Genomic DNA, 25,705 nt, shown 5'->3' on the forward strand with positions numbered 1-25,705 from the left:
TCCCATCTTGCCCCAAGGATAAAGAAAGACAGAAGCAGCACCATTTAAGATCTGTAGAAATCAGCCTGTAGGCAACTGAGCAGCTTCAAATCACCCAAGTCCAAAACCTGTAGACACTACTTGGCAGGAAAGGGCAGTACCTATAATGCTAATAATTACCATCTGTGTCTTGTAATTTGACTTTTAAATATGTGTGTCCACTTGTCTCCATCTATTCAAATAAAATGCGTAATTTAGGTACATTCATTTTGAAAACAGCCGCAGTTAGTCTTTGGACATTTTGAGTGGATAATGAGTAGCACAGGGTGCCAGAGACATTCAGGGCTCAGCTTGGCACAGATTGTTTGCAGGCTTTTTAAGGGAGACTTCTGAGCCGCCCATCACTCGTGATTCACTGTGGTTGTGCGAAGCTACTGTGTAGTCACCATACAAGGAGATAAATGAGATTGAGACCTGTAGGTTTCAAGCTCCTAATAAAACAAGCAGAGGATTTTAAAGGGCCTTTAAAGTACTTTAAGCAGGGCCTGTACTGACAAATCATACACACAGAGACACACACGCATGCCCACAAAAACTCAGGAAAACGGAATGTGAGGTCTGTTTCAGTTTAGTTTGATGACTCAAAAGCCAAGGCAAACCTTGCTTCATGTCTTTACAGATTCACAATTTGGCAACCTTTCTCTGCTCTTGTTTTACTTGGAAAAGTATGAAAATTGAACCGTGGCAAAAAAAATTCAAAATGCCTTCCATCTGCTCCCCCCCATCCCCATCCCCACCCAGCAGACCGAGACCCCTTCCTCCCCCAAACCCCCCCCCCACCCCCCCAGAATCCCCTGGCCCACACCGCCCCTCACCTCCTTTCGTCTCTCTTTGCTTCAGTGAAAAACCAAACAAGCCTGCCATTAAGTTGAGTGAAGCACAGGAAGCAGGCCTCCGGGCCAGGCGGCCATGTTTACAAGGAGCTAGTCAGGTTTCACCCGCCTTTGAAGTGTGCGCTCACAGGAGACGGTCTGTCACTGGGCCAGCCCAGCGCCAGTGACTCACTGCACGCCCGACCATTCATCTGGGTAGAGTGGGGGAGAGGAAAGAACCAGAAGTGGGGGGCTAAGGGCAAACAGACTAGATGGGATGGGAAAATGTAATTGAGTGCATTCTCCTACAATGCACCCTATCCCACCACCCAGACAAAACCTGATACATTGTAACTACCAATTCTTTTTCTTGTCCAGTTGTGACAAACCTCAAACATAACACATAAATCACATCCATCAGCCCTTCTCTTATAAGCAACATGAATTGCTCCCCCCTTCCCAAAATGTTCATTTCACTGGTGAAGAATAGGTGAGGCATGATGTCATCTTTTTTGCCCTGGGGGAGGGGCAGTGGGGCTCACTGCATGACCCAATGCAAAGTCTTGTCAGTTATAATCATAGATAGGTTCTCAAGGAAGCTGGAGAGAAATCACAATTCCCTCATCTCCAGCTTTTGAAATTTGATTGTAGGTACATATGTGCCTCAGTGCCTCTTGTAGGAGTCTTGTGAGTAGCTCTTGGGGGGATAACTGCAGGGGAGGGGAGGCGGTATGCCCTGTCAAATTAACCTGTATAAGCTTAAGAGCGGGGAGCTCCTGAGAAGACCAGGCTGCACGAGGCTTGAAATGTACCACTGACAGATCTCAGAGTGACTGAAACCACTCAGGGACCTGGAGAGCTAAAAATCCTAGATGTGGCACCAGACTTCCTGACAGATTTCACTGGTCTGTGTGCAACACCCATGGAAAACACAATTTAGTTTGTTTAAGGAGACATGAAACAGAGTAATGAAAAATAAGTAGTAAAAAATCAGAACTTAAAATCTGTCACTGAGACAGACAGGTGGAACGCACTGATACAGTCCAACCATTACCCTCCTTTTAGTGCATTTTTCATTTTTAATTCTTTCCCCCACAGGCAAACATGTTTAACTGAATAAACCTTTATGTGAGGGTGGAGGGAATCAAGTCTTTGTTCTCCAAACACATTTAGCAAAAGCATTGCATTTTGCGCAAGATGTCAGACAGAGGCACAGAGGGAGGGAGAAAGAAACATACATGCATGGAAAAAAGCACCTAAATGTTGTTAAGAAGAGAAGGGGCCATTGTATCAAGTCAAGGCGGTAAAATTACCAGCCCCAAAGAAGTATGTTAAAGAGGAAATGTGATCCACCTTGAGCACAAATGGAGGAATGCAGAAACAGTTCACAAGGACAGTTTTGCAGATGGTCGGCCTGCATCAAAAAAAAAAAAAAAAAACATCCTTGCACCTAGTGACAGAGCCCCCTTCCAGTCTTTTCACTATAAGCCTTTTCCTTTAGCCCTAAAAAAAAGAGTGGACAGAAACTCCTAGCCACTGATGCCACAGCTTCAAATACGAACACACTATTGTTTAGTTGGGATACTGTTCTTTCCCCCACATTTTAAAAACTAAAATTGGTCCAGTTAAAACTGTACTTAACATTGTCTCAACTATTTTTGTTCAAAATTATTGGGGAGGTGACAAATATGCACAGAATAGTACTGATCATGTGACAAAGCTCAACATTTAATAAATTGCAATATTATTTGACATTAACATTTTGAATAAGCATGAGGCACAGAATACATGCATACACAAGGCATTCTGAAAAAGGGATTTCAGAGGCTAAGAAACTGACATTTTCAGTAGGACCTCATTTAAACAGGAAACAAATTTTAGACTGGTACGGTCAAGACATGGAAGGTACAAAGGCCAAACATAACCAAAAATGGTGAAAATGCAGTCAGAATGACAGAAAGTGATGTGTGCTCAGCCATAATAGTTCCATCTTTTACCCAGCACAGTGGCTGAGAATGAACTAAAAACAGATTCTTTCCAAAATTATCAAATCATGTGCCTTTCATTTCTCTTCCTTTTCCCCTCTGTCATATGAACTGCATTTACTTATTAAAGACTGCCTGATTCACACTGGTATTGAATTCAAAGTAGCAGTTTCCGTATTAAAATGCAGCTGTTTGTTGTGAGGAGAAAATCATCAAATTTTATTGAATTACTCCAACTCTCCTTTTGGTTTTTAGGACTTAAAATGCCACAGAAAATTTAAGCTCACTGGAAACAAAGAATTTGCCATGGAAAAAAATTCATTTTCACTCCAAATACACCCATAAACACAGCAGCAAATCTATGCGCTCTTGCTAGTTGCTTTGATTTGAATCTCTCGCTTCTTCTGGGGAAAGGGCCAAGCATGCAAAGAGTACACGTTAAGATGTCCGTTAATATGCAGCAGCCTCCTTAATCTTGTACATACAGGAAAAATGATCTTGATTCGACAGAGAAAAGTCCAACTGTGCCGCGTCATCAGCTGCCAACAAAAGAGGCATCGACAAAGTCTGCATTAAAAGGATGTGCACTTTTGTCAGGCTTCAAGGCTGTCTGAGGAAAAGCATCTCTCCTTTCTTTAAATACAAATATATAATTATATTCATATATATTTTTACAAATGTTATTTACAGTTCATTTAATTACACCCCCGAAAAAGTTAACGAACCTGCAATAAAGTTCCTTTTAGCCTCCCTCCCTCTTTTTTGACAGAATTCCCTGCTGGTTTCTCACTCAGAGTGCTTTTACTGTTGGTTGATTAAAAACAGGGGGTCATGGGGAGGAGGGAGCAGGGGGCTTTGGTGCACGAGCTGTGCATTCAGTTTAAAAAACTTTACACAAGTCCTGCCAGAGACATGCGCTTTCACCAGTTCTCTTAAAAGGCTGAGCCCACTCTCCCTGCCTGAAGCTCTGACGGTTTTGGGGGGGAAGAAGGGGGACGGCTTATTTGATGGGTTACACCGTGGTCTCACCGTGCTTACTGTTTGTAAGTCTGGTGTAGAACTTGCGCCACGACTGCAAGGTCTTCCCTGACCAGATCCAAAACCCAGAGGTGATGCCCACAATCAGAGTCATGAGGTATTTGATCATGTAGACGGTGAAGTCTGGGGTCATGCGCGGGGCGTACTGCATTGGGCAGGGGATGGCGAGCCCTTTGCAGTTCTGACTTATCCAGCTGCGCTCCCAGTGCTCGCGGAAGGCCTGCTCATAGAAGAAGCAGGCGATGACGATGGTGGCCGGCACGGTGTAGAGCACGCTGAACACGCCGATCCGCACCATCAGCCGCTCCAGCTTCTCCGTCTTGGTGCCGTCGTGCTTCATGATGGTCCGGATGCGGAAAAGGGACACGAAGCCAGCGAGGAGGAAGGAGGTGCCAATGAACAGGTAAACGAAGAGGGGTGCCAGCACGAAGCCCCTCAGCGGGTCGAGGTTGTTCAGGCCGACGAAGCAGACGCCACTCAACGTGTCGCCGTCAATCTGGCCCATGGCGAGGATGCTGATGGTCTTGACTGCGGGCACTGCCCACGCGGCCAGGTGGAAGTACTGCGAGTTGGACTCGATGGCCTCGTGGCCCCACTTCATCCCTGCTGCCAGGAACCAAGTGAGGGAGAGGATGACCCACCAGATGGAGCTGGCCATGCTGAAGAAGTAGAGCATCATGAACAGAATGGTGCAGCCCTCCTTCTTGGTCCCCTGCACCACGGTTTTGTATCCGTCAGGGGTAAAGCTCTCGTTGCAGACTACCTTGTCCCCCAAGAAGAACCCGGCTATATAGGCGATGGAGACCATAGTGTAGCACCCTGAGAGGAAGATGATGGGCCTCTCTGGGTACTTAAAGCGCTGCATATCCACCAAGTACGTCGTCACGGTGAACAGGGTGGAGGCACAGCACAAGGAGGACCATATCAGAATCCAGATCCGTGCAAACCTGATCTCCTTCTGACTGAAAAACATATGACCCCCACTGTTCTTGTGGGGCTCACAGGGGGCCGCACAGTCCTGCTCCCCCAAAAACTTATAGTTCAAGTAAGAGGGCACCTTCAGCACGGAGGGGCAGCGGAATGGTCTGTCCGGGGGGGAGTACGGGTGGATCCCAGGGGTTCCAGCAGGGGCTGGAATGTGCATTGGTGGGGTAGTAACAGTGGGCACGCCGCTCTCAGAGTCGTTCTGACCTACGCAAATGTGCCCGTCTCCGAGGACGGGGAAGTTTTCGCACCTCAGTCTCTCCGGCCACTGGAAGCCGAATTTATTCATGAGGGCCTCACAGCCCTGCTTGGCCCGCTCACAGATGGAACGGCAAGGGGGTATCGCTTTCTCTAGGACAGTACAAACTGGAGCATACATTGAGCACAAGAAGAATTTTAGTTCTGGGGAGCACTGTACCTTCACCAATGGATAAAACTGGTGTACCTCCAAACCTGCGTCCTCTTGATTGTAATGCCCTACCAAATTGGGCATTATGGTTTGATTGTAAGCAATGTCTGTGCATAACGGGATAGAAATCGGTTGGCAAAAACCATGATCCGGGATTGCAATTCCATTATCACCCTGATACTGCGCCGACACCAGCAGCAGACAGGACGGCAGCAGTGCGAGGAAGACACGCATCCCAAGTAAATCCATTTCTTCCAAAAAAACTTTTGTTTCCGACTCCTCGCCTCTGTTAGTCGAAATAAGTATGAACGGCAAACACTGCAAAGTTACTTTTAAAATTCCGTGGCATCAGGAAGAACTTGGACAAATGAAAATCTTGTTAAATCAATCAAAGCTGCAGAGTAGCACTCCACATACAACTGTTGCTTTCCTAAAAGGGACTGCATGACTTTTTCCTTTGTGCGACTTGCATCGTCCAATCAGACAGTTTCAAGTTCCCCTTGCCCCGTCAAAGACTTTCTCTGGCATAAAGGAACGAGAAGCGGGGGGAGTTAAGGGAGTCTTGAAACCGCCTTTCCGCCCCAAAGCCCCTTCCCAAAAGGTACTCCTGGCCAATCGTATCACAGAAACGGTACCAACCCAGGACAGGATCGGTCAACCACAACATAATGAGATCAGTTTCCTAAAACTCCAACTTTTTGTACTTTTAAAGGGACAGGGCGCCGTTACGCTTTGTGCTGGAGGCGACCGCAGACATCCACCCGAACTCCGTGAAAACGATTCACAACTTGGAGCAACTTGACAGAAGCAGTGAAAAGTAATAAACGGCACGAACACGAAATGCCACATCTTAACGACGGGAAACGTGGAGCCAAATTAATTGAATTATACACCGAGTAGATACAGCGGCAGACTAATAAAAAGGTTTCGACCAGCCATTTGTAGAAACTGTTCTACTAGCACTACTATTAACACTGCTAATAACTATTATTATTAATAACATAGTTTAAACATAATCATCATTTTCATGATCATTAACAAAGTTAATACGTTAAACTTAGCCCCTCACCGCCCGAAAGAGCAATATCACCGTGTACTCCCTTCCATTCACTTGAACGGGTCGGGGGAGTACTCATGCAATTTCGAATCACTAGGCTAAACATTTCTGCTCCACAGTTCAGTAAAGCAGGGAATTTCAAAGCACCTCTTCCACGGCATACCTCCTTGATTTAGTCAATTGTGCCAACATGGTTATCCAAACAGCGCATCTGCCAAATTACTCGCCAAACAATCAATCATTTTGACGTTTAACGCAGGCTATTGAGCACAGAAGAAATTAGCTGCTGTTCTTTCCACTTTAAAATAAATGTTTTAATCCTGTGATCAAATTTAGGGTCACAGAAAATACGCCTTTATTACACGAGATGGTAGGTTTTTGACTACCGTGTGTATGTATGGTACTATGCATATATAGTCTAGTATAATATTATCGAGTAAGACATTAAGATTGTGATTGTTAAGTGTTTGTTTTTTGTTTTTGCCCCTGAGAATAACCAATGAAGTTGTCAATTCCATTGAGCATCTGTTTCATACTTCTGAGACTTGGTCCACTTCTTAGTAGCCCTAACCCTTACTTTTCCCTTACTCATAAACCAAGCACCCCACTAGCAGTCCTACTTGAAGCAATACATAGATAGTTGAATTGGCACAAGCGCAGAAAAGCGTCCTAGGGAATATTTTTATTGAAACATTTGATTTTATAACTTGAATTTGCAATAGATTGTCAGATGGTGTGAAAAAACCAATGTTACGGCGCGGCAACGTTGGCTTTTCACAACTATATTTATAATAAACTGCCATCTTGTGGACAAAGGATAGAATTTAAAGTCTTCGCAAAAAAAAAAAAAAAAAAAAAAAAAAACTCCACCTCCCATAATCCATTTTAGGAGATGACGCATGCGGTCACGTCTCAGGAAATTCATGCATCTGAGAAAAGCAGCCGGGTAACGTGTGGCTTTAATTCAAAGTAGTAGGCACTAACTTGGTAATGTTATCCACTTAACAAACAATCAGTGTAAATATAATTTACATACACATATAGGTTAAGGATAGCTTGTTTTTAAGGTAAAAGACGCAGACAGAAAAGGCAGCAAGACTAGCTACTTACAAGAATTACATAGCTAATGATAGCTAGGCTAGTAACGTTAGCTTCATATTACTGGTCGAAGATCTCTAGTCAATAATAACTGGCAGACTACCTAGCTAGCAAATCAGTTGCTGCTGCGAACATTCACGTTGAGCGCTGGTACTTAAAGTTATGCTCAAAGCAAGGGACAATGCAAGTTCAATGTATGACTTCAGCCATGAGTGACAGACATTCAAGTGCATATTGACTGTGCCTAGTGAGCATTTGTAGTAACTGGCTGCGCAGAAATCTGTCAATATAAGGACAGAATATACGATGTTTCAGCTACCATGAGTACAGACAATGTCAAGACTGGTCAGACGCTGCGAGTTTAATCCCTCATGTTGCATTTCAGGTGATCACGGACTGGTTCACTGGTCACGCAGTTCTGTGGTGCAGCCCAGCCCAACACCATGTCAGAGGCCCTGCTGGAGCGAGTGAGGCAGTTGGAAGCAGAGGTGGGGAGGTTGAAGACACAGCTGGGAGAGAGGAAAGGGGCAGAGGCTGGCATGGAGCCATCTGAGCCAGGCGACAGGGAAAAGGACAACCAGGACAACGGAGGGAGGAAGAAGGGGAAGAAAGGGGGCCAGGGGCGTTCGTTTGATTTTGCGGCCCACCCCAGGCGACACGTGGCCTTGCGACTGGCCTATCTGGGCTGGAACTACCAGGGCTTCGCTGTTCAGGAAAACACAGACAACACTGTTGAGGCCAGGCTGTTTGAGTCCCTACTGAAGACCAAGCTGATCCAGGACCGGCAGAGCTCCAACTACCACAGGTGTGGCCGTACAGACAAGGGAGTCAGTGCCTTCTCTCAGGTCAGCCCCATCTCCCTTACACTCGTGTCACATTAACACCACCAGGTGGTGTTAGAGGTCTTGACAGTGGTCACTTGTTTCTACATCACAAAATTTCTGTAGGGTGTGGTTCAGGTAAGATGCCCAAATTCATTGGTGAAAGTGAAAGGAGAACAAAATGTGCATAATCAAAACAACCACAGCAGAGGTGGATCAAGTCTAATAATCATTGCAGTTGATATAAATTTAGCCATGCATGGCCTACCTCTGAATCCCTGAGGTCATTTCTCATCATTAGATCAGGTTCACTGTGTTTTTACCCTGGCTGCCCTGATTTGACTGTGTGTTTTGTCAGGTCATCTCCATCGACTTGCGCTCCACTCAGTCTTGTGGGGGCTTGGGGGTGATCTTCCCAGCTCAGACTGAGGGGAAATGCAAACCAGACATGGCAGAACTGCCATATGCCAAAATGCTAAACCGTGTGCTGCCCCCTGACATAAGGGTCCTAGACTGGGCGGCTACAGAAACAGGCTTCAGTGCACGCTTTGACTGCCAGTCCAGAACTTACCGCTATTACTTCCCTCGTGGAGGCCTGGACGTGGAGCTCATGGGCGAAGCTGCCAAACGGTGAGGGGCCACATTTAACTCATCGTCAGCCATCATCAACCTGTCCCACTTTTTCTACATAGTCTCTCTGTCTGTCCCAACTATATGTGACTCTCTCATGCCTTAGCTGTGGGAAGGTTATGGGCAAGATTGACAGATTAGGCATAAAAGAAGCAGGAATTAATATTGAAATAAACATGGTTTTGTGTTTTAAGATTTGTGGCATTTAAGTGAAAAGTGAAACGTGAAACGTGGACAGATGCCACGCGGAAAGTGACTGGCCAGTCAGGATGCAGTATAATGCAGTGTCGTTTCCTCTGCTGCTCTGCAGCTATGAAGGAACGCACGACTTCAGAAACTTGTGCAAGATGGACGTGGGCAACGGGGTCCTGCAGTTCCAGCGGACCATTCTGTCGGCCTCAATCCGGCCGGCTCAGCCCCACAAAACGCCCTGCGCTGACCCATGTGACATCTTCATTTTTGAGATAAAGGGGCTGGCTTTCCTGTATCACCAGGTTTGAAAACTGACTTTCTGCTGGCAAGATTACCAGTTAGATACCATAGAGCTGTTTGCTATACAGAATCATTGTTTTTTCTATCCAGCAGAGCATCTTAATCAGTAGTTGCCTTGTTCTGTGTCCCACAGGTGCGTTGCATGATGGCTGTTTTGCTCCTGATTGGACAGAAGCTGGAGGCTCCGGAGGTGATTGATCACCTATTGGATGTTGAAAGCAATCCCAGGAAACCCCAATATAGGTGAGTGGAGTACAGAAGACTAGAGATGTCTTCCTCACAGAAAAACATAACCCAGACTAGAGCTTTCAATTACTTTATCACTATAAAATTCATTCTATTTGTTTTCAGTCATGTGAGTTTAATAACTTGCCATAGTCATTCTAAGAGAAGTAATTCATAAGATTAAATCCACCTTGATGATAGCCCACACCTAGTGATGTTTGTACTTCTGTGAGACAGTGAATTGTGCCTTGCATTTGTCAGCATGGCAGTGGACTACCCACTGGTCCTACATGACTGCCATTTTGAGGGGCTGCAGTGGCAGAGTGACCCAGAGGAAGTCAGGCACGTCCTGGCAACACTGCAACAGCACTGGACACAGACAGTGGTCAAGACCCAGGTCCTCCACGGGATGATCGAGGGCGTAAAAAATTCAGGTATGTCCTGAATATGTGCCTACGCCTATAAAAGTCTTAAAGGTGTATCCTTTTTCTTGCTATAAAATGGTTTACCATGCCTTTATTGTGGAACAATAAGAAGTCAGAGTTGTTAGAGGGGATATCAGTTCACTGACAGACAGTATAACTACAGTGTAAATCTTTAATAAATTGGAATGCCCAATGTTTTTCCCCTATTTCTCTACCCATTGATGCAATTCCTTACTTGATAATCAAAACATTTTGTCTGCTCAAACACTCCACTTTTTAACACACCGCAGTCCCCATTGTAAACTTGTGCATACATGCTCAGTTATACAGGCAGACTGTAGGTACCCTGACTGACCAGCGGGAGGTGCTAATTAGCAGTATGATGGAGGAGCCCTTGACCAACCTTCCCGCCCCTGTATGCCCGACTGAATAAAGTCAATTTATTCCACGACTATGGGCTGCCAGTCATCGTCATTAGATGACATGGCTAGAATCAAACCCAGGCTGTTGGGCTCAGCCTGCTCTCAAAACAAGCACTTCTACTGTCTGAGCAATTTAGGAACCTTATAGTGTAAATCTCATTGTAATTTCTACTAGTTATACAACACAGTACTTCATACTGTTGTGGTGAAATGTTTTCTTTAAAACCTATTCACTTCAAAGGTAGTTTATGGGCTAAGCCAAGCTGTGTCACCATGTATATACAATGGCAATACACAAAAACCCTACTATGCAATTCATACTAGCTCTTGTTCCACTGAACTGTTTGTTGTCTTATTTGCATTGGTAATGTAGGAATCTGAGCAGAGATGAAGCATTCAGCTACTCCTGCTTTTCTTTCAGACACAAGGAGATCAGAACATAAGAAAGTGCTCAAAGCATGTCAAATATCATATTTTTGCCTGTCTCCTCTTTTTTCCAGATGAGTCTTCTTCCTCTCCCCTCTGCTGGCTGATGGAAGGGTCCAGACAGCGTAACTACCGTCCGCTGCTGGAGCGCCCTTGCTGCGAGAGTTTGGAGTCCAGGATAGAGCACTTTGTCAAGAGAGGGCGACTTGAGCGTGAGGAGGGAGAGGATGGGGAGGGGCCAGTGCACAGGGGCAAGAGGTCCAAACACCAGCACAACTCCCATCAGCCCAAAGCACTCAGTGCCGCCTCCTCCTCAGACCCAAGACTAAGTGGGGATACCAGTCAGGCCGACCAGGACACTGCATGTCAGCAAACTCAGGATGAAAAGGATTTGATTTGATCTGAAATGACTTGATTCCTGCATAAATGAGTGTTTGTTTCGTTTTATTTGTCTTCAGTTTTTTTTTTAATTCCATAGTTTTGTATTAAACAATGACTGGGCCTAAAATGTCTTTAATATTTCAGTTTTATACCGAACAGTGACTGAACTGAAAGTCTGAATTAATCTTTGAAATTGGAAATGCTCCAGCCTTGATGAAAGCATTTGAATGAACTTTGAGAATTTATTTCTCGGGCAGATAGAATTTACTGTGAGCAAGCTTTGAGAATATTTTTCTTCTTGAAGTGACAACATTTTTGGAATTGCCTGTTATACACTTGGTTCGTCTCACAGCAGCAACCTCTGCACTTGAATGTATTTAAATATGTAATTACATTGTCTCTCTGGTCTGATTGAAAAGTCAGTTCCTTTCAGAAAACCTTTGCCTGCAGAGAGATTGTTTTTTCCAAATGTGTTCAACCAATTTACATTACATTATTGACATTTAGTAGATGCTCTTATCCAGAGCAAGTTACATACGATACACATTTTTACATGCTATCTATTTATACAGCTGGATATTTACTCAGGAAATTCTGGGTTAAGTACCTCGCACAAGGGTACAACAGCAGTGCCCCAGCGGGGAATCAAACTGGCAGCCTTTCGGTTATGAGTCCTGCTCCTTTACACTATACTACACTGTTTCCCCTAAAACTGCATAGACAATTTATGCAACATGTTTTACACATATTTAATACAGTAACCTGCTGAAATATAGTTAACTTTAGAATTTGCAGTACAATGAGGAAGGAACTTTTCATGATGTCAAGTTGTATTAAATGCACAATAGATAATAAATGTAACTCTCTCGGATTCAAGCGCTGATCCACAGTTACCCAAGCCAGGGGAAATCAGAGAAGCTTGGCTGCTATTCAAGCATGGAGGCAGGGTATAGAGTGATTCCCTGGGGTAGCGGAAAATCTTCCCTCTCTGGCTGTCAGGCATACGATTTCAGAAGATTTTCAACTCGGCTCCTGCCCAGTTTGCACACTAATATTGGAAAATATAGAAATATCGCACTTGACAACACACGTTTCCCAGTCTTCCTTGAAACAGAAGTAGAAACGCTGGTTTCCAAACTGCACACCTCCTACTCAGAAATCACAGACGGGAAATTTCCATTGATCGTAATTGTGGTTTCTTATGCAGGTAAGAGGTGACTAAGTCATTTACTGGGCAAGTAATCCATTTAATGGTCAGCACAATGAATGAAGGAAGGTTGTGCTTGAAACGTTTATGGGAGCATCCTGTCTGTGCATGTGTGGTATTGGCACATATGCTTGAGTGAATCGTGTCTGCATTTTATTCTACAATCACAAGGTTCAATTAATTTGCATCATTAATTATGAAACTTGAAAGTTCATTCAGATAAATAGAAGGGTGAGAGAGTAATACAAGGTTGGATGAATTAGAGAAAATACACTACAGTTTACTGTCGTACCCCTGTGTGGTGATGACATAGGCTACTAGACTTCAATCTTCCGGTGAGCATGTCTGCCCGTGCTGTGTGAGGTCATTAACCAACTGCATGTATAAGAGTATATAATGTTAACATCTGTTTTTGGTACAGTAGCAGGCTACTATAAATCACAGTAATTGGCTATAAATCATAGTACTATAAATCATAGTAATCTGTTCACACAGATCAGGTCTGTGCAGACATCAACTTGACAACTAGGGCCTGTGGTTAAGCTAGCAATTGCAGTGAACTTTAGAGAGTAATTCATGTAAGGCCGCTTATTTTTCAACTCTTAATATTAGGAAACCTATATTATCTACTAGGAGAAGTAATATGCCTGGCCAAGAATGATTTTACATGTCAATGGGCAGAAATCTTGACATGCAAAAGAAATTAAAACTGAGAAGGTTTGTTTTGGAAGAGTGCTTTTCCAGTTTGTGTGAGGTCATGTCACCCAAATTGTGTGGTGTATCTAAGCTTCATTTTGCTATCAATTATTTGAATAACTGGCCTGTTTTTGCAATGTGTGTGTAACTTTACAGTTTTGTATACTGAAAGTGTTTTTGCAGACATGCAGACATCCTCAAGTCCATAAGTGGCCGAACATGATTTAACCCTTTATACAAAATGAAATTACCTTTCTGACTAAAAAAATAACCTTATGGACCAACTTTGTCACTCATGAGGTGAAATCTCAGATCAGGCAGAATACAACTTACTCTGTTAGTCTCTTTAAGTGAGAGTCGATAAACAACTTGCTTGACATGAATTAAGCCTTTAAATACATTCAAAATGACTGAGTGACCCTAAAACAATCATATGTGCCAAGTTTGTTGCCATCTACACAGGTACAATCATGTTAGGCTAGCTTACAAGTCACTCAGGTATGTTGTGTGACTTGTGTCAGTCTCTTTGTAAAATACTTTATAAAATACTACCACTGTATGAATTATCCCTTTGGACACACTGACAACACTTGTGTGACTACAAAAGAGCCATGTATGCCAAGCTGGCATTACTTTCTGAAAGATAAAATCATTCCAGGCTGGGCAAAAAGCATCTACATTTGGTAGATAATGGAGCTGTCTCCAAGTGGGAGTTCACAAATGAGTGGTCCAAGATGAAGAACCCCTTTAACACATTGAATACACACATATTTTTTAAGGTGCTGTGCTATCTGTCAGGAGAAAATGTTATGATAAAGTTAACTGTAGTTAATTGTGAGCATTACGGGGCAGAGCAGAGCACAGAACACCTCTCTTCCTGTCCAGTCACAGATCAGAAATATGACAGTTAAACCAGGTACAAAGGCCACCTTAATGAACCTGCTCAAAAAGAAGGCATCTAAAATATGATAGCAAATTTACTGCATATGTGACTGGCAGACACTTTAAAGAGTTTGTCTCTGTTTTCCATGAACGTTATATTTTGAAATCATGTAAATCCTGTAATTAAGCTTTTCTAAATGTAACATTCTATACCTCTCTTACATGGTTACCCAAGTCTCTGCAGTCAGAAACCAGGAATATGACAGTTACTAGGTCAGATAACCATCTTTAACAAAGCTATGTAAAAGGAGGACTATGTAAAATATAGCCTCCAAGTAATTGCATATGTAACTGGCAGTTCCCTCTTTAAAGAGGCTGTCCATGACCATTTTAGAGGAAGAGTGCTGTGGGACTGCTAGACTGTATTGCTTTCCATTTCGAACATCGCTTACCAGGAAAATAGCAATTACTGTGTTGAGCCAAAAGAATATGAAACACAGAGTTCTTCCTTACTGTGAAAGATAAGTGCTTGTACCCATCTTGTTTACATTTGTGCATCTGTTTTGTGCTTCCCAGTCTGCTTTGAGGAACATGTTTCCTGCTGGTTTCAATACTGCAGATCAGTTGTTCCTGTCATGTTGGTGCAGTGCCTGGATTTGAACAGTGTACAGTCGTTATAGGGTACAGTACTGAAGTTTTTCACTTGCACATATCTACCAACACCAGTCTGTCAAAATGAATAAAGTAACTTTTACAAGGGGAACAGAAATAATATCCCAACAGCTGGTACAAATGCAACCAATTGAAAATTATTTACATTTTATTTAAGGAAATACAAAATATCTGAAAATACAGTATCTTTCCTGCAATTTTAAAAGGACCTATGTAACAAAATAAAAGTACCTTGCTGTTTGATTTAATGGCTTGAATTAACACCATACATATTTAAAACCTATAGATTTTAATTTTGCATTTAGGAATATTTAGTGTAAAGCGCTAAATATTGATGTTACATTTTGCTAGAAGTCCCGGACTTTGCATAAGATGGGGAAGAACAATTTAGATGGCAAATGAAATCGTGTGTCCTGCCAACATCAAAACGATGTGTTAACCAAAAATAATTTAATATAAGGGAATATTTTCATCAATAACCAAGGGCAACTAAGCATCAACTAAACTTCATCAATCACAATCAATAAATAATCAATAAACACAGCAACAGACGGACAATGTCAATGACAACTAAACATCATATTTTACAGCTAGGCAGACCCGTCATTGGAACAGACCTCAGTGGAAATTGGACTTTCCATCTTGCCTACAAACCAGCCAAGATAAACATTAGATGTAGTACAAGCACTTCAGCACAGAGGACTACTCCACGGACACCTGGACAACAAACCCTGTGAGAAAAGCAGCTGAACGCATGGATGTATGGATCAATGAGCATCGGGCAATACCAAGGACCTGAGACTTTCATCACGGCAGACTGAAAATCCCTTGCTCATGGAAATCTGAGCAGTGTTCTTTGCAATGATCACTTGGTTTCAGTGTCATACATGTGAACTCTGCATAGATGGAAAAATTTGCCACATTTTTGTGATAAATCATATTTATGAATTTCTCCATTGAAGCAGTCTTGTTTTTCTAATGCTTTCCTGATGTAACCAATAATAGACATGATAAAAAAGACCCTTCACAAATTAAAATTGCAAAGACCTGTTTTATTCTTTGAGACCTTCTTAAAAACCATGAAAAACTGTATGCAGATTGATATAAATGTACCACCATTTTGATCCTTATGAACTTTCAAGACAGAAAATACATAATTTATTAAGCCCCACACCCAATTAAAATAGAAGTATTACAGGTTTCATCTGTATTTATGTTAGGAACATGTAAACATTTAGGAACTCCATCTTTCCAGACTGATACAGGTTGTCATTACAAAACTAAAACCCAACACGAAAGAGGTTCTCTCTACAAGAATGGCACATCATAATATGATCCCCCCCATAAATATTGTGAAAACTGAAAATAAGGTTTTATACAGTGAAATTTCATTGGTGTATTGTCTTGCTCCAGCTGTAGGTAAAATGGTAGTTACACGGCAATGTCATGGTTGCTATTGATGTGTAGCTACACATTTCTTGCGATATTCAGTTTCTCCATGAAATGTAAAAATAAAACACAAAAGAGATGAGTCAAAACAAAACTCTACAGGTCACATACTACATTCACCACAAGCGAACAATATCTCTAGAATAGTCTTCCTTTCTAATGGGTCTTATTTGCTTGTCCATTCAATTTTTATGGATGTTTCCATGCAAACCAGGTAAGACATATGCTTCTTTGGGATGTACTGTATATAGGCAAGACATTTTCCATGGTCTCATCTTGACACTGACAATAAAGGATTTGTAGCAGCATTACATCTCTCAACAAATAATGTAACTATTGTCAGTTACAACCCTTGTCATCTCAGGAAAAAGCAGATGAATGAGAAGGTATGCTAGCTGAGCTCTACAAAGGCAATAAAGACACACCAATGATATAAAGATAGAGTATGTTAACAGGCATTTGGCATATACTTATAAGTCAAACCACCTACACACTCATTCACTGAGAATTCAAAAGCAGTGCCACATAATTTCTTTTTAGTGAACTCAAATATCTGCATAATCATACTTCACCTGTCATATATTATTAAATATGATGTAGCCATAGGTGGAGACAATCATTTTGGGGATTTTTGCCTCAGTTCAGACCTGCAATAAACTGCATGGCTTACTGGCATGATAGGCTACATATTGAGGTATCCAAGGTAACCTCCAACAGCATGTAATGTCAATAAATCTACTGAACTTGGTTACAATACCATGGGTATTTTGAGGGGTTCAAAACGTACGTTGAAATTATGTTTTCAAAATGGTCTGCTCAGCTCTCATCACCAGATTGTGTACTTCAGTATGAAGCTGTTTAGTCCAGTATGAAAACAATGACAACCGGTGATGGAGAAAACTTCAGATGTTCATGTAACAGTGTCTTGTATAAGAAATGGTGAAAAAAGAGAATCTCTCAACATGTCCAGGAGTACGGGTTTTTATCTTTTGCGCTCCCCTTTCTGTGTGCGTTTCTTTTCCTTGTCCTTCCTCTCCTGCTTGGCTAGTTTGTCCTTCTCTCGCTGCATCTTATCCTGCTCTTTCTTCTTCTGAGCACTCTCACGGGCCTGCTCTCTCTGGAGCTTCCTCTTAGCAAGCACGTCTTCCACATTGGTGTTCTTGAACAGGGCTGGGGGTTTTCCGTAAAGGCACATTGCATCAAAGAGGAAGCGATGCCGTCCAGTTAAAACACATAGCAAAATGCAAACGAATGAATTATGACAAGCATTAGGAAAGGACTGCCTCACAGTTTTCATTATTTAGATTTCCTCACATATGGATACTAATACTGTGTAAAATATCTGAGTGCAACATATAAAAAAGGATACATTTTTCGCTGTCAAAAGTGCATGTTGCTCCAGTCTCCTCCTCCTCAGCACCTTCAGTGGGTAAAGTCAAGGAAACTGAAAGGACATATCTTTCATTTAAGGCACAACAATATCCATAAACAGGATCATGTGCCCTTACTGGCGTATTTCAAAATTGTCTTCAAGGTTTCTTTCAGATCCATTTCTTTACATTTAATCTTCACTTCAATCTTTTCAATTTCTCAACATTGGACACTCAGAAACAGTTAAGGTCACACCTTAAAGTAACAACACACTGTAAAAGAATACCGCTGGAGGAGCAACAAAAGCATGAGAGCAAAAGGATATTCCTCTCCATCGCTGACATTGGCATACTGGGCAAGGAGGGCCTCCTTCCTCTTCCTCGCCTCCTCAGACACCTCCTTCTGCTTCACAACAATCTGGGCCTGTTTCTCAATCATGTTGGCAATCGCCTGAACCTCGGCTGCACACACAAACACACAGAGGATCGACCTATTTAAAAGAGCTGAGGCAGGCTGGCTTTTGGGCAAATAAATCCTTCACATATACCCACCACCCCTGACTCAAGATGGGATAAAGATCCTGACCCTGATTTTTTTCCCAAATTGTCAACCTTTTCCCAAATTTTCCTTTCCTGAGATTTTCTAAGATTTCCTTAATTAGCTGTGGGATCCCAGCCTGATATCCATTTAAAACATGCCATCTGCATGTGATGTGTCATTCTATCTTCCACAAGGGTCAAAGGACTGAACCAGCTCAACTAAAGGTGACCAATGATGTTTTAACTAGGAATAATGGAAAGCACAGTCCATGCTACAGCAGGGTTTGACACCAGAGTACAGTAAAATACAGGATTGACATGATGTTTTTGCTTTGTTTGACTTGACACTCATAGATTCCTATCCAATTAACAGGTACTTTTTTGGAATCTCAGAGGGGTTCTCCTCTTGCCCAAACCCACTACGGTCCTTCAAGAGTCTCTCCTTGGCCCACTATTATTTTAAACCATCATGGTACCCTTAGGGCACCTCCTTAAACAGCATGGCCCCAAATTTTATTTTTAGACCGAGGACACTATTTCTCTTTCACTGAGGTTTATATTAGCCCCCAACCTTACTGTCTTTGACTACTGTGTCTAAAATCAGAAACTTAGCAAAATTTTTCATGCGTTTCCTCCCTCTATACTAACCTCTGTATTTTCATGTTTTCACATCTTGAATTGGATAATTCCACCTTGGCTATTGGTACAATATTCAGCACTTTGCCTGCTTTGAGGTCTTGATGTCTTCATATCTCCATAATCCATACCTCCAAACAAACTACACTGGCTCCAAGTTTGCTTAATAAAGTGTTTCCTCCCTTTTTCTTTTAACATATGAAATCATTCATGGCCCAGCCCCATTGTATTTATCTGGTGTAATTCTACATTGGTCTGCCCTGCATGATCTGAATTTGTCTGAAAATCATAACAAATCTTTCAGCCACCAGGCTCCATTCCGGTAGAGCTCTTCACCAAGATTAATCAAAGACTCACATGCCTTCCTCACCAAGGGGTGATATTTTTCTGGTTTTAAGGGGGGGGGGGGGGGGGGGTTGCCACCGCTACTGCTGCCACACAACTCTCTCCCTGCTACACAATTGCCACCATTAGTTTGACTCCTGTTGTACTACTCTGTATCTGCTCTGCTAGTTGTGATATCTGTTCATCACTTAAGGACAAACCTAAATGTGCCATAATGACAATATATACCGTCCGATTGAGTGTTCTTGGCTGATGAAGAAGAGCAGCTCTCTGTCCAGTGTCTGATGATCTCTCTGCACACATCTTCAAGCGTATCGTCCTCCTTCAAATACAGAAAATTCAAACAGTCAAAGGGATAGTTACATTAACACAGTAAAGGCGCTGGCTGCATTTTCTAATAAGACATGTAGGAGATGTGCTCGTTAGTTAGCTTGCTAATCGGTAGCTACAACTGCTAGAAAGAAGTTTCTTTGAGAAAAATGTGTTCGCAACCAGCAAATTAACTGAAGACCATCAGTTACCTTATTACCTTATTGCCAAAAATTAAAGCCTGGCAAAGTGATAGCCAGTTATACTTACGTACTTAAAAATAATTGTAGCTATCTACTTAGTATTTACATTACATTCTGACATTCTTACGTCGTTGTCTGACTTTACAACCAGTTACTGCAAACCGAGCGACTGTGACAGACTGCACTCTTGATACGACGGTGGCGTGTGGCTGGCTAGCAGCTAGCTACCGATATTAAAACACTCACCAGAAATGCAGACATAATACCTTGCAGGGCATCTGTCTTTTCATCATCAGTCTCTTCTTCTTGAAGCACCCCAAGAATGTAAGTTCCATAAACATCTCGATCTACTCCAAGCGACTCAAGCCGAATGTTCAACCAGCTTTCAAACTCATCGGCAACTCTTTCGGGCGCCGCCATGTTGGCTTTCCGGGGTCCTAAGACGGGGGAGGTGTCTGCACGAACTGCCTGTATTATTTCCGGTAAAGACAAACACAAGGACTTCACCGAGCAAGAAGTGGAAGGGGAGAGAGTAAGTAAGACAGTAAGGTCCACTCAGTAAAGTGAGTGCCATATTAATACACGGTGTGGTATAAATAATCCAGAAAACGAGTTCAAATACAGACCCAGACATAGCTAAGAAGAGTGAATAAACGTTTGGGGACGTAGTTACTGTCAAAACTTCAAACTGCTATGTAGCTGACCATATCTAGTCAGCTAACACGATAGCTAAGTTAGCTATTCCCTGAACAGCTTTTGTGAAAAATATGCGAGGAGTAACAGTGGAAGTGCTCGCCTGTCTTGTAAAAACAACCTGATAATCGCATGCCTCCATAGCCTCAAGGTAGGAATCATAACTAACCAGCAAGCTAAACAGCTACATCGTGTCCATTTATTTTGCATTTGACGTTAGTGGTTACATAAAAGAACTCGGCTCATACAGCGAGCTAATTAGTTCAAAACTGCTGTAGCTAGCTGGTGAGCCTGTTAGCTTGCTAGGTCAAGTTAAAAGTAGCACATCACACAATTTCTTATACAGTAAAATAGCAATAGTTAGCTACACTCTCGTTTCCTAAAGTGATCGAGATTTCGTTTCCTAACGAGATAATGTACCTGATGATAAAATAGCTAGTGTAATAACAAATTGATCTGAATAGTAGCCCTCGATCAGATTTTGCATTTAGGGGCCAACTCTATAAAATTTTGAAGTGTGTTTGATAATTCATTGTGACATAAATTAAAATATTGTGTGGGTTACCTTTACACCTCCAGGGTGCGCCAGACACACGTTAAAATATTTAGCTGACTAAACGTTTTCTGTCCTCTTGCTGAACCTTAACGTGTGAAGTCACATTTGGTATTATTCCCTTTTATTTTTTGGAAAATGCCTGTATTCATGAGCCACAAACATTGACACGATCTGCACGTTAGCAGATCTGTCAAAACGAGCACTGGGCTCCTGGCCAGGGCTGAGAGTGTGACAGCATGTGTTTGTTTGTGTGAGCAGGATGTTCCTGGTAGGGCTGACGGGAGGAATAGCCTCAGGAAAAAGTACGGTGTCCTCTGCGCTTCGAGAGCTGGGCTGCCCTGTCATCGATGCTGATGTGGTGGCCAGACAAGGTAGGGGACCCTTTATGAGCACTGACTCATTAGTGTCCCTACACCCCCCACATGCCCCCTGCAGTCTCTGCCTGCCCCCTTATTTTTTGTCATGCTGTGCTTGTCAGTGGTAGAGCCCAATAGCCCAGCCTATTGCCGGATAGTGCAGCATTTTGGCCCGGAGATCCTTTTGGAAAATGGGGAGATCGACCGGCAGAAGCTGGGCCAGATAGTCTTCTCCAGCACAGAGAAGCGCAAGGTGCTCAACTCCATCACTCACCCTGAGATCCACAAGGCAATGCTCAAGCAGATCCTCTTCTACTTTCTCAGAGGTGAGAGCTCTCACAATTACCTTGGATTTGGATCCCTCTTTGTGTTGACAGCACTCCCAGGTGACAGCATTCCCCCTCTATCACACTATCATGCAGGGTACCGCTATGTGGTCCTGGATGTACCTCTCCTTTTTGAGACACGCCGCCTCACGCGGTTCCTCAAGCACACAGTGGTGGTGTACTGGTGAGATTCGCAGTGTTTCTGAGCATGCTGACTGGCTAGGTACTGTCTTTGCTGAATTATGTCAGTGTTCTAACAAGGCACCAAGGCTACTTAGAATGTACAAAATGATCTGGACGAAACAACTATGCTTGATTGCAGTGCTGATCAGAATCTGATATCTGATATCCTGAAAGAATAGAATGCGCTTTTTGAGATTATCAGATGCTGGATTTACTATGTTAAGAGACCAGCCATAATTGCTGAGAACTCATGTCTGGTGAAACTGTTGATTATAGTTAGTCGGTTGGTGACTGCTTCCGACTCACTTTTAATTATAGATTTCCCCCTTCTGTGGTTGTTATTGGTGGAATGCAAGCCCAGTTGATTGGCTTTATCTGATGGACTGCTGGTGTGGGAGGTGAACTCATTCTTCCTGCTGTCATTTCAGTGACCCTGCCACACAGCTGTCACGTCTGATGCAGAGGGATGGACTAAACCAGGAACAGGCTGAGCAACGCATCGCAGCCCAGATGCCCCTCAATGAAAAGCGTGGACTGGCCAATCACGTCATAGAAAATTCAGGCAGCCGTGAGGACACCCAGAGGCAGGTTCTCAGACTGCATACTAAGCTGGAGGACTCCATGGAATTTTTGCTAGTAAGGGCCATTGCAATCGCCACAGTAACTGGTCTAGGAGGCCTTCTTCTCTACACTGTGAAACTTCTGGTCTTGTAGCACTTGTTGTATGATTGTATTGGGCCAGCTGTCATCAAAAGTAACTATATTCCATAGCAATGCTGTCAATGGGTACTCATTGCACATCAGAATGCACCTGCTTGAAAATATTTTCAAGTTATGAATGGATTTATCTTATTTGTTTTTGGTGCAATTCTGTGAACACTTGTGAACACTTTTTAATTAAGGGCCTAACACTGTTTAAATGTGAATGTAATTTGCCTTTTTCTGATATTTGAAAAATATGTACCCACACTGTTAATAGGCAGAAGGGACAGGTTTCACAAGTATTGTATGAACAATAAGAATAAGCAAGCGTCTTAATGCTTGTATGTGACAACTGTAATGCTTTCAGCAGTTGTCTGAAGATGTTTTGTGAGCTGCTTTTTTTAATGTTCATACATTTTTAGATCTGTTTTGCTAGATCTTGTTTTTCAAACAAGAAATGTCAAAGGTCAATGTAAAATCTCATTTTCCTGTTTTATCAAATAAATATATGAACACTTTCATTATAATTTTCATACTTTTTCCACTTATTTCAGCTCCTATCTAACAAATCATATTCTAACAAAGAACACTAGGTGGGGATATAACACATTGGGTCAGACATGTTTTTTAATCTCCCAGTATTAAAGGCCAAAAAAAACTGGAATTTTTGACCGTGGTCAGTCATTTTTACCAGTCTGCTTAAATTTTTCTCCAGTATACATGAGACATCTCTACTATATGAATGATTTCTTTGGAAAGTCTGCTAGGTAAACCATCTTTTGTATTTTGTGCATTACTGTCTCTTTAAAATTTGAGTTCTGTATGTGTGGTATCTTGAGGAAAATTAGTACTTTGCCCTCTGTGTTAAAACACTGCATCTTCCTTGTTGCTGTGGTAGTGAATTATTTCGCAAAATAACTGACAATACACTGATTATCCTTACCAGGACCAATTCAAGTGCAAATGTGCTGTGTGAGTTTTAAGCTGGGAAAATATGTTTCACAGCAGCTTTCAGCAGATTGTGTTGACCTTCACCATTCAGTGGTGAGGAGGGATTTCTGGGTTCAGAACATAATCAACCTGAACAGGACAGTCAAAGTTGGCAGCATGGTTGCAGATGTAATTGCAAGAACAGCTTTATATATTATGAGAGACATCCCTAATTATGCCCAGAAAATAATGACCTCAGAACCTCTCATATTGAGAATATATTATTTTGCCCACTGTCTACTGATACTCAATGCCTTTAGTCAAGCTCTGACCTGACCTGTCTAGAACATGCACTGAACACAGAATGTGGTACAGAAAGCAGGGAATAGCTTAGTGAGCAGGATGGCAATTCACAAACTTTCAAAACTAGATTTACTTCATATCTTACTAAAAACTACTTCGGAGTCCCCCGTCTAGTGGTGGGCCATCTATCCAAAAGACCTTGGGAGTCTTATCTAATCTGTAGAGATCTCTTCTGCTAGAGCAGTGATGGTGTGCTACATGCGTTTCCCACATGGTTAGAAGTAGGGCTGGGTGGTATAGCCATTGCGGTATATCGAATAGCTATTTTTAGCGCAATAACAGCTATCCCTGGTATGCGGCATTAGGTTTCTTCCTGTATTGTTTTCACTTTAGTCATACCTGATGCGGGAGCACACCTCCAAAGTTAAGTGAAATACTTCCGGGGCAGAAAAATGTCACTTGTATCTATATGTTGGTTAACTTACCTATTAGCTTTGAAAAACACATAGTATATGTTTTCACTCTTTATCTTTGTAGCCATGTGTTTCTGTCTACCACATGGAAGCAGCATGGTGCTGTTGCTGTGATATCAACATTGAATAGATACGAGCAGTGGCAGCGGGTGAGCTGGAAACGGGAAGCCTGAACACTACCTTTAAATCTATCATTACTTTCAACCTGTTCCCCTTTATCCTCCTTGATTAACAATAAAACAAATAATTCACCTATTGACTATTTGGAACTATTTTTCTTCCTGTTTACCTTTACCATAAGATAACTATTACACCTAGCCTTCACTTTGATTAGAAGAAGCCCTGCTTAACCTTTTCCATTTGAGACATCAAAACCTTCATTTCATCAGTGGTGCACCTTGCAATTATGAGCATGATTAAATATCCTGAGCTGGCAGACCACAAAACCACTGGCTCAGTGCATCACTACATGCAGCTTGCAAACAAACCAATGAACACAACAACATATGGAGGAAACTGTATGTAAATCAGTCACTTGCCAGTACGACCAAGTTTGTTTGGAGACCACTGAGCTCGTCACTGAGTACACACTGTTGCTGAGCTTTGTTGAAAGTAAGTGTTTTTACAAACTCATTCCCTCTATTCTCCAAATGGTTTTAATGTTTACAGGGCAATACTTTAGTACTCACACTTAGTAACATGCAATTAGAAACACAGACATGTGACTGTCATTTAGGTTTGGTAATATAAGCAATCATGTTATTACAATTCTATGGTTAAAGAATGTGTAATGATGTGTATGCCTATGGGGTGCCCATCGAGGTGCAAAATCACTATCCAGAACTTTCTCTGCCTTTGTCCCCCAATGGTGGAATGAACTTCCTCATGTCATCCGTTCTGCCAAGTCCTTCTCTCTCATCAAGAAACATCTGAAGACACTGCTCTTCCGCTCTCACCTGAGCACCTGAAACACTACCCCCTAAGGGAATTTCTCAGGTCTTGAAAGTGTTTCCTAATAAGCTATATTAAAAATATATATAATCTAATGGTTTAACACACTCATTATCTCTACCAGCTGGCTTGTACCTTGTCTGGCCAACTATTGAAACCTGGTCATGCAACGCTTCTAATATTGTTGACTCCTTATGGTTTTTTGCTTGTGTTGTACTCCACTTGCAAATCGCTTTGGATAAGTGTAAATGATGAGCTAAATGAATAAATGTAAATGTGAATGTAATGTGCCATATGGAAGACCAACCATATCTCAATGAAATGTGTGGTCAAGGATGAAGAAGCAAATGAATACATTGCACCATCACAGAATCTCTTGGCTAACTTATCAGTCTCAGTGTATTTAAATCTAAAATCTCAGGAGTTTTGTTAGGATGTCCTGCAAATGTTCCCGACATCAGCCCATCTGATCATATGGCTGATTTGCCCTGCTGTAGACTAAAAAAATATGTTTTGATTACATATTCACCAAAACCTCAAGCTTGTAAACAATTATAATAAAATAATTATTTCATAAAACATGTTATTGTATAACATCAGAACAACTTCATTTTATCATGAGTAGTTCTTGTCCAATTCTACATGTGCATTCCATTTTGATTGGATTGAGATGATCAGT

General features: G+C 42.1%; 4 protein-coding genes across 7 annotated transcripts; 2 read left to right on the plus strand and 2 right to left on the minus strand.

Moving 5' to 3' along the window:
- Window positions 1–2,634: 2,634 nt before the first annotated feature.
- fzd2 (frizzled class receptor 2) lies at window positions 2,635–5,774 on the minus strand. The gene has a single exon (XM_036544283.1). It carries the CDS (start codon window positions 5,514–5,516, stop codon window positions 3,849–3,851), a length of 1,668 nt encoding a protein of 555 aa, XP_036400176.1. The 5' UTR covers window positions 5,517–5,774; the 3' UTR covers window positions 2,635–3,848.
- A 1,463-nt stretch (window positions 5,775–7,237) lies between these two features.
- pus3 (pseudouridylate synthase 3) lies at window positions 7,238–11,358 on the plus strand. Of its 2 annotated transcripts, none has more exons than XM_036544887.1 (7): window positions 7,238–7,270; window positions 7,808–8,267; window positions 8,602–8,873; window positions 9,184–9,367; window positions 9,499–9,608; window positions 9,852–10,024; window positions 10,938–11,358. In XM_036544887.1, the coding sequence occupies exons 2-7, from the start codon at window positions 7,866–7,868 to the stop codon at window positions 11,261–11,263; spliced, it is 1,467 nt and encodes a 488-aa protein (XP_036400780.1). In that variant the 5' UTR covers window positions 7,238–7,270; window positions 7,808–7,865; the 3' UTR covers window positions 11,264–11,358. The 2 variants fall into 2 exon arrangements, with proteins under 2 accessions (XP_036400780.1, XP_036400790.1); XM_036544897.1 differs by having other exon boundaries at window positions 7,258–7,311.
- Window positions 11,359–16,633: 5,275 nt separating this feature from the next.
- ccdc43 (coiled-coil domain containing 43) lies at window positions 16,634–19,982 on the minus strand. The gene is made up of 5 exons (XM_036533937.1): window positions 19,800–19,982; window positions 19,270–19,363; window positions 17,847–17,982; window positions 17,520–17,575; window positions 16,634–17,320 (listed from the first exon to the last, which is right to left on the minus strand). The coding sequence occupies exons 1-5, from the start codon at window positions 19,971–19,973 to the stop codon at window positions 17,133–17,135; spliced, it is 648 nt and encodes a 215-aa protein (XP_036389830.1). The 5' UTR covers window positions 19,974–19,982; the 3' UTR covers window positions 16,634–17,132.
- A 31-nt stretch (window positions 19,983–20,013) lies between these two features.
- On the plus strand, window positions 20,014–22,630 carry dcakd (dephospho-CoA kinase domain containing). 3 transcript variants are annotated; one of them, XM_036533948.1, is made up of 5 exons: window positions 20,014–20,085; window positions 21,061–21,173; window positions 21,281–21,484; window positions 21,581–21,668; window positions 22,096–22,630. In XM_036533948.1, exons 2-5 carry the CDS (start codon window positions 21,062–21,064, stop codon window positions 22,379–22,381), a joined length of 690 nt encoding a protein of 229 aa, XP_036389841.1. In that variant the 5' UTR covers window positions 20,014–20,085; window position 21,061; the 3' UTR covers window positions 22,382–22,630. The 3 variants fall into 3 exon arrangements, with proteins under 3 accessions (XP_036389841.1, XP_036389849.1, XP_036389858.1); XM_036533956.1 differs by having other exon boundaries at window positions 20,055–20,097; XM_036533965.1 differs by lacking the exon at window positions 20,014–20,085 and adding an exon at window positions 20,263–20,397.
- The last annotated feature ends 3,075 nt before the right edge of the window (window positions 22,631–25,705 follow it).

Source organism: Megalops cyprinoides, chromosome 1 (genome assembly GCF_013368585.1).
Source record: "Megalops cyprinoides isolate fMegCyp1 chromosome 1, fMegCyp1.pri, whole genome shotgun sequence".
Classification (NCBI taxonomy): domain Eukaryota; kingdom Metazoa; phylum Chordata; class Actinopteri; order Elopiformes; family Megalopidae; genus Megalops; species Megalops cyprinoides.